The 8,749-nt window shown below is 39.2% G+C and overlaps 1 protein-coding gene across 1 annotated transcript; it reads left to right on the top strand.

Annotated features, from left to right (window-relative positions):
• The first annotated feature begins 2,020 nt into the window (after nt 1–2,020).
• On the top strand, nt 2,021–8,749 carry LOC137272916 (uncharacterized). Its single transcript, XM_067805337.1, has 5 exons — nt 2,021–2,325; nt 4,835–5,014; nt 5,521–5,784; nt 6,005–6,252; nt 8,040–8,749. Exons 1-5 carry the CDS (start codon nt 2,021–2,023, stop codon nt 8,738–8,740), a joined length of 1,698 nt encoding a protein of 565 aa, XP_067661438.1. The 3' UTR covers nt 8,741–8,749.

Raw genomic sequence — 8,749 nt, 5'->3', positions numbered from 1 at the left:
TGCGGTTCTACACTTTGAATGCTCAAACGATAACGTTAAAACCAAAAATGTATCATTTGGCGATGTGCGTGTTCCACACAAAAATCTATTAAATATGCAGCCTTATATATAAGTACAGGCAAATCATTACCTCAACGTACTAAACCTGCATGTGAAAAGTTACGACTCGGAGTGTTCATGAACACTAACCATAAAAATGGATGTATTTTGGTGGTCGTAATCCTATATCTGGAGCACGTATCTGGGAAAGGGTAATCTTAGCATGTGGCCTGTATGGATGAAACGTATGGGGCAAACTTTCTCTTACAGAGTATGGAATGCATGAAGTTGTACAATGACAATTTTGTAAGAAAGTTCAGGGATTACAAAAGCGCACTCCCAGTATTGTAGTATTGGATGTCATTGGGATTACGCCACTACAGTACTACATAGACAAAAGAGCACTCTACCTGTTAGGAAGGTTATGTAATGCAAAGTATAACTTTGATGCCATTAATTCTCATAGAGACAATCTATTTTATGTCCATCTTAACTCCAGACTAAGTCTGTCAAGATATGTTAATATAAGATCCAGTAAGGAACATTATCTCTGGATACTAGCCACAGAGAAAATGACCAGTTCACTGGCATTGCAAGACTTGTATTCTATGGATCAGCTGAAATAGTTTCAAGAGAATGTTATTGTAACATCCTCGCCAATGATATTGTAAAGCACGTGTTTATGTCATGTACAATTAATATGAATGACAGAAATAAACTCTTTAACTCTATATGTGATATTGTGGATGTAGATACTTTTGTTAAGATCTGAGATCAAGATGACAATTTTATTCTTGCATTTCTACTCGGTGGATGTCCAATAGAATGTATTATGGAACTAGAAAGGGATGTGTGATCAGACGTAATAATTATTGTAAGCAGTTTATAAGGAAATGGCGACACTTGTTAAAACACTTGTATGTATATGAACAATTCTGATTGAAATACCCGTCCATCATAATCATTTTACGTACGTAAAAAATAGCATAACTGCACATTGTAATCTTCATCCAACTGGAGGAAACAAATAATATCTATCTATCTGACCTTAGAGGCCACATACTGACTTTGAGGAAGCCCAAAGCCCATTTATGGTGCTTTCGTTTGCGTGAATTCTAAATGCACTTCCCTGGATGTGTTAACCGTAATTGCTTATTTTGTCTTCAATCCTTTGGTTTGATTGTTAATTAGGTAGAAGTAAAGTGTGTATTGTAAGAAACCTCATTCGGTTGGCATTTCTTGTGTGATTCAGTATTTTCATGATACGGTCGGGAGTTTCATGTTTGAGAAAGTCTCTGACACTAGTTTCCTTCCTTACTAAATGTATAATCTGGTGATGATGGTTTCGAATCTCCGATTCACCGTAGGTACGATATAAGATGATGCTGATGATGGGTTCGAATCTCTTATTCATGTTGTCCATTAATGTCCTTGACCATGTGTAATTATTTAGATATTGCCTAGAACTTTGTGTAATGAATAGCATGCATTATATCTCCATCGCATGGACACAGCTAGCTGCCTACAAGTCCCATGTCTGTGGTATGTACGAAAGAAAGTACATGACATGGACAGAACATCACAATTACCATGAACCGACACATAACACCAATCCTGTCTACCATTGACCATCAGGCCATTGACGCGTATGCGCCAGCAACTGACTTCTTTATCATGTCACGCATTCCAGACTTAGCAATAGTGCTGCTTGCGTGTATTTACTTTCTGAGGAACAACACACCGTGTCTATCTGTGTGATATATTTTCGTCCAGGAGAAACTTTGCCACCCCATCTCTCGTTCGTTTTAGGTGGATTCTTTCAGATAGAGTTATGCCGCGTAAAAAGTGGCAAACTGTGTCTGCAGTCTGGAATGATATCACCTCTTTCCAGGATCATATATTTACTCTGTGAACGAGTTTCACATGTAGGCCTACAAACAGTGTCTGGTTCAGCTCGCAGTACCTTCTGACTTCTAGCAATATGATGTGGTGTATGAAAGCATTGCTGCTTATGTCAGCTATCTCAATGGTGTTGGCGGGAATTTTTACCGCTGACCAGGTCAGTATGCTGGAAACGCTTGTGGAGGAGGTGATGCGGTGTGGACAGATCAATGGGCTGACCCTGGCTGTAGTGAAGGGGGATGAGACGTGGACTCGGGGGTTCGGACAGGCGGACATAGAACAGGGAGTGAACGTCACCAAGGACACATTGTTTGGAATTGGATCTGTAACTAAGGCTTTTACAAGCACCCTCCTTGCCATGATGATTGATGAAAGTAATGGAAGGTATGTGGGAGACAGAAATACACTCAGATGAAACATTCTAACAGTTATCTCATCAGGTTACAGAAACACAGAACGTGGCAATACTAGTATATCCAGATTAGTGAATGGGTGAGTGTGTGAGTGTGATTTTACGCCACTTTTTGCAATATTCCCCCAATATCAAGGCGGGTTCTAGATCGAATAACATGTAGGCATGGTTACGAATACTGTAAACAACTGTCTGGAGGTAGAGAAGTTCCACAAGTTGTTGTCTAAAGGAACTAATGTCGGGAGAGAAGTATGCTAACAGATTAATCAGGACGAAGTAACGGTACCTTCGCGGGTTGTGAGTTGAGATCATGAGGAACGTTGGCCATCTAGGTAGCTTCAGGCGATGTTACCAAATTACGTTCACAATATCACTTTGCAAAATGATCATTATATCATTGTAAACCAAGTCCCCATCTCATTTACAGTAAGAGGACACAAGCGTATTTGTTTCCTCAGATCCCTGAAAGTTACTTAAGAACTGTATAAACTAATTAAATTAGCATATTCAGAAACATGCGTAAATGACCTTACCGGAAATGATACACCGTGGTGGGTGAGTGAGTGAGTAACGTTAAAGTGTAAATTCACGCAGGTAACGACCTGTGCCATATTAAAAACTGATGATACACTTTTAGGTTACTAATGAGTGCTGGATGCGAGAAGAATCACTACGGAAGAACCTGAAGTTGTCACTTCCGGGTTGTCAGTACCGTTTTCTTGTGTGTATTAAATTCATTATGTGGTAGATTATTGACTAATTACGTCTAATAATAAGTGCATTTAAGTAAACGGTGTATCATTTAAAGCTGCCAAACAAATGAACCTTATATATTACCCATCAAAAGTATAAACTAGTGTAAATATAGTAACTAACTTCAGTCATCTGTTCTAAGCTAGATTTTTCAAACTATTCCAGGCTGTTCAAAGGTACTGTTTACCCATGAACTGATGGATTGTAAAACAGATTCGCAAATATTATCATGAGTTCAATGAATAATGAAACCAAGTGAAAATTTGTGAATTCTCAACAGAATGTTTCATCAAAAAGCAGCTGTCCACACGCAAGAGTAATAAAAAGCCTTCAGCAGCTCATGCTTACCATAAAAGGCTACTGCTTATCTTAAGATGCGACTAACGGGATCGGGTGGTCAGGCTTGCTGACTTGGTTGACACATGTCATCGGTTTCCAGTTGCTCAGATCGATGCTCATGTTATTGATCACTGGATTGTCTGGTGCAGACTCGATTATTTACAGACTGCCGCCATATAGCTGGAATATTGCTGAGTGCGGCGTAAAATTAAACTCACTCACTCAAGGGTTAGTGAACGGGTATTTGTTTTTTATGCAGTCAAGCAATTAACAACCCGAGCCGTAATTAGTGCATATTATTACAATAATCAATCCTGGCAGTTCGTGTGTACTCTGCCTTAACGAAGCGACGCTATTTTGGAAATCTAAACTATCTGGGGTAAAGCGTCCCTCTGAAGTTCGCTCACTCGCGCTGTTATTGCGTTAAGGTGCATCAACATCAACAAGGATTATATTACGTGAGTGCATTGCAAGACCAAATTAACGTGCACAGACCAAAGCGTTTTAACACCAGTGTGCTCTGAAGGAAGGAGTGTATTTTAAGATTCCCTCCTGCAAGTGTACAACAGTATAAACTGTACGATAGAGTAGCCTGACAAACAGTTTCACTTACGTTTAGAGTGAGTAATTGATCTGTTGAAAGGTGTCATGCATTCATGTTCAGATCTATGTATAAAATCTGTACGCATATGCATTCCTACATTACCACAATTCATTGAAATGTATTAAACGGCGGTTACATTCGATATACACACACACAACAACAACTGATTTTCCACACGGTCTGCTAGCATTAATTACTGTAATAATATGCTCTAATTACGGTTCGGGGTCGTTAATTGCGTGACTGCATAAAAACACCCGTTCACTAACCCTCATGCATACATTCAAATATTAACGAGCTACCATGCATGAATTAATTCGATCAACCTCCCTCAACCAAAATGTGTATGTGGCGACCCTTATGACTTCTGACAACTACCCGTAACATATTTGCACATGCATACAAGCGAATTGATGCATGACCCTCATGCAATTTATCTGCATAATGTTTGCAGTTTGTTACCCCAAGTTAGTGGAGAAATTCATCTTCGATGTAACCGGATATATAGTGAGTGCTTTAAGTGAGTTGTATATTTAGTTTACTGGAATGGAGATTAGTAATCTGCTAAATCTGTTTCGAAGTAACAATTCAGAGTCCTGGCCCACACTATCTTTACAGACATATTTGGACTTTTATTTCAATCCGTAATTGATTATAAATGTAGCTATAATTTAGTGGGAGTGTTTGCTGTTTTTCCAAAACATTTACATACTGAGAAGAATAGTCGATTCCATAGATTGTTGCTTATAAACGACTGTGTCTCTTCATTTCAAATATTGTTACAGTTTAGCGTGGACGTCAAAGGTGAAGGACGTGTTGGGGCCAGATTTTGAATTTGTCGACGAGCAGAGAACAAGGGAGACCACTCTGAGGGATCTTTTGTCTCACCGCACGGGCCTCCAGCCTGCAGTCTTGGCCATGTTTGCTGGATTTCCCAAGAACTTCACGAGAGCTGATTTAGCCAAGTAAACCCGTCTTGTTTTAGGACATTTAAGGTGTTCATAAAAACAGGATTCTTGTTTTCTAGTCGTCTAACGTCAGTGGTGTCTGCTAATGCCTCACCAGCGTCCAGTTAACGGTTTCTCGAATCCAGTAATAATCCGGATCAGTTTGTCAGATTTATCAGCTGTATTAGAAATGTCATTATAAGCTACGTAAAGACCAAGTTACTTACCTGTGAAGGAATGATATCAAAAAGGGGCTCTATCAGATCACATTTCACACATTAACTTAGTAAAGGGTGCATACTTCATTGCGAACCAAACAATAGAAAACGGTTCTACATCGCTTTTGACAAGTTACTTCATTCAAGCCATTCCTGGATGCTAACACATGGACTGTGTTTCTCAAACTGACAGCACGTCCTGTCCTGTCGATAAGAATAGTTACTGTTCTTTGACTGCCTTTACTGACTGTTATTTGCCCCATATAATCGCACACTACGCTACGGAATGTTTTGTTCTTTATGCAGGCGTTTCCGATTTCTTCCGGAAGTCAAACCATTCCGTGACGTTTTCGAGTATAACAACTGGGCATACGCTCTGCTGGGTCGAATTGTGGAAGTGTTGTCAGGGGAATCCTACGAAGCAACTCTGGAAGAACGGATCTTCAAACCACTGGGAATGAAGCATTCACGAGTTCTGGGAAAGTCGATAATGACAAACTCACCAGGAATGGCGAAACCTTACTATAATGTAGAGAACAAGCTCGTATTAACGGATCCCCTAATTTACAAGTAAGTTGCATTTTCTCTTTCTTATGTTTTAGCATTTAAAAACAAATATAGGGGATTTTGAATAATGAAACACCCATTCGGTCTCAAGAGCACTTTCGTCATACTAATGATGGATAATAATTATAGTGTCTGTATTCATTATTCTTTTAGTCACAGTCAACGTGGTTCCCATAACTGAACAACGGCTTGTATTAAATGTCCCGATCTTGCTTCTCCACAGCTTACACCCATCAGAGGCTGCGGTTGCTATTGCGTCTTCAGCAGAGGACATGGCTAAATGGATGCACTTTCTACTGAGGCAAGGGGTGACGGAGGACAACGTCACGTTGGTCAAGTCTGAAACACTTGCGGAGGTCTTCAAGCCTCACGAGAGTATTCCTGTCGATCCATCTGTATCAAAACCGAAGTATCCTGTGATGGACTTGCACTATGCCTATGGCTATGCATGGTTTATATCAGCATATAAGGGTAAGGAACAAACTGGAATCCTCTCAGACTGAAATAAGTATGGTGTTGATGTAATCAGCAATACTCAAGCCGTCAGTATTGACAGATACTTTTATTTCTACTACATTCATGATAAGCATCGAACTTGATCTTTGGTGTGGCAAGGAAACACTCCAAGCGAATGGCTACCACCGAGTTTTATCAATTCAAAATGATAACAAGATTATGAAAGACAGAAGATGATGCTAACCTTATCACGTAAACCATGCTGTTTATTTCGACAAGGAAACAAATGCTTTAACCTGTTCTCGTGTTACCGTATAATATCAAGATCAGTATATATTTTTTCATATCTGTAGTAACATGAACATCAGTGGGCGGACAACAGAGATAACATTTCAGTCAGTATGTCCAGTGATATAGACCTTTAATCGAAAGAGAATCTGCCAGTATTTTCGTACGTAATAGAGACTACGGTTGTGCCATATTACCGATAAACCGGTATATACTGTTACAGTATCTCGCAACACGATGATCGCGATATAGATCAGATTCTGCAATATGTTTGGCCATCCCGAGTTACCTACCTTTGAATTATCTGCTCTAGATTTCCATAGCAACAAAACGTGCTGCAAAATAGCAAATATACTAATATTTCTGTTTGTTTTGTGTGGCAGTTTACAAGTGAAAGTGTCTTTACTCGTGGCTCCAAAAGTGCCCAATTTTCTACCAAATGTTGTACGTTTTGTGGGTTTGAACAGTGTCATATGTGACGTTTTGGAGATACTGGGTGGAGTATGGACCAACATTTATGATATGCAAGATTTATGGATGTCAGCTTCATGATGTGAATAACAAGACGTTTCGGAGCGTAAGCTTGCTCCTTCATCGGGTCATGAAGTGGCAAACATACACCACGAAACATCATGTTATTCATAATAAAGAAGCTGCCATCCATAAACCTGCTTTTCCCTCCTGCATTCCACTTATACATGCCCTTCAAAAATGTAACCAAAATTTGATTTGAATTTATTAGTAGAGCCGCTGACTCTGAGTGACAATTTTGTTTGTGTTATGGTGGGACATATGTTATCAATTAACATAAAGGCCAAACTTGGTTGGACTATGATGACATTCTAGTCAAGAATCTTTGTTGTTGGAAGTCACATGAGTTTTTAAGCGCAGGTACGTCACCTAAGTCATGATTTTGTTTCACTTTGCAATAGTTCATGTCAACACAGGTTTACATGAGAGCTGAAGGTAACAATAATTACATAAGCATAGTGCATTGAATTCAAAGTTAAGGAAAACAACGAAAAGCAAATGAAAATAATATTACACTATTACCTTTATCATTATGTTCGCAAAAACGCTGTTGCAATACAGCACTTCAGTTAAACATCGTACACTAAGGCTCTATATGATTTTGTATATCTGTAACCCACTGGCATATAGCCATACACAATGAGGGCGGGTGGTCTGAAAGTATGGTGTAACAGTAACTAAGCAAGCAGCTATTATGGTTTTATAATGTATGCACTTGGACGGACACCCCCATCAATACATCACAATATGCTCATCATCTCTTTAAAGTATTCCAGTATATCGCGCTATAAACATCAGGGCAATATCCATCCCTAATAGAGACTGATTATTCTCTGAGGCTCTGCAATTGTCTTTTCGTGAAAGAGAAATGGACCAATGCACATTGTCAGACACATAAACAAGGATGTAAGTAATGTGTCGGTAGATGAATATAACTTTCATGTTATTATTATGCAAATTAAATTGTGTAATTTATTTTCCAGGGCATAGACAGATGATGCACTTAGGATATTTACATTCATACATATCCTCCCTTAAACTCTTCCCCGACTTGGATTTTGGAATCTTTACAAGTGCTAATGGACCAGGAACGAGGAATTTCGATTTGCAAAATGTTATCTCTTTCTATATTTCTGATATTTTGATGGGTGACCAGCCTTGGTTGAATTCTTCCACGGCGTGCACGTATCCTTCACCTTGGAACGAGATGACACCAAGGACCCAAAATAATTCTGATGTTACCAACACCGACGTAGAATGCCTTGATTGCTATGTTGGGAAATATGGGCAGCATCTGCTTGGTGACGTTGATGTTAGGAGTGGACCTGGGTCGTCACTGGAACTTCACTACGGAAGATTACGAGGCTCTCTAAATACCACGGATGATAAAACAGTCTTTAAACTTGACTTATGGAACCCTTATAGATTTTATGCACGACCAGCAAATGCTACGAATCTTGGAGAAGTATACTTTCACGGGTTAAACAAAGGGAAGTATTCTTACATCGACCTCATTTTACATTACAAGATGACCTTTACCAGAGGTATAAGTTTTTACGATCAAAACATATTCACAAGTACCACACCTGGAACTAATGGCCAGACTGTCAATGAGTTGAGCAATCGTGTGTTGGTATTTGCATCACTTTGTGCTTTTTTCATTTTTTCTGTAAAGTCTGTGTAGTATTGAAAA

Source organism: Haliotis asinina, chromosome 2, assembly GCF_037392515.1.
Source record: "Haliotis asinina isolate JCU_RB_2024 chromosome 2, JCU_Hal_asi_v2, whole genome shotgun sequence".
Lineage (NCBI taxonomy): Eukaryota > Metazoa > Mollusca > Gastropoda > Lepetellida > Haliotidae > Haliotis > Haliotis asinina.
Note: the sequence above shows the minus strand (reverse complement) of the source record. Positions and strands in the feature narration are given on the sequence as shown.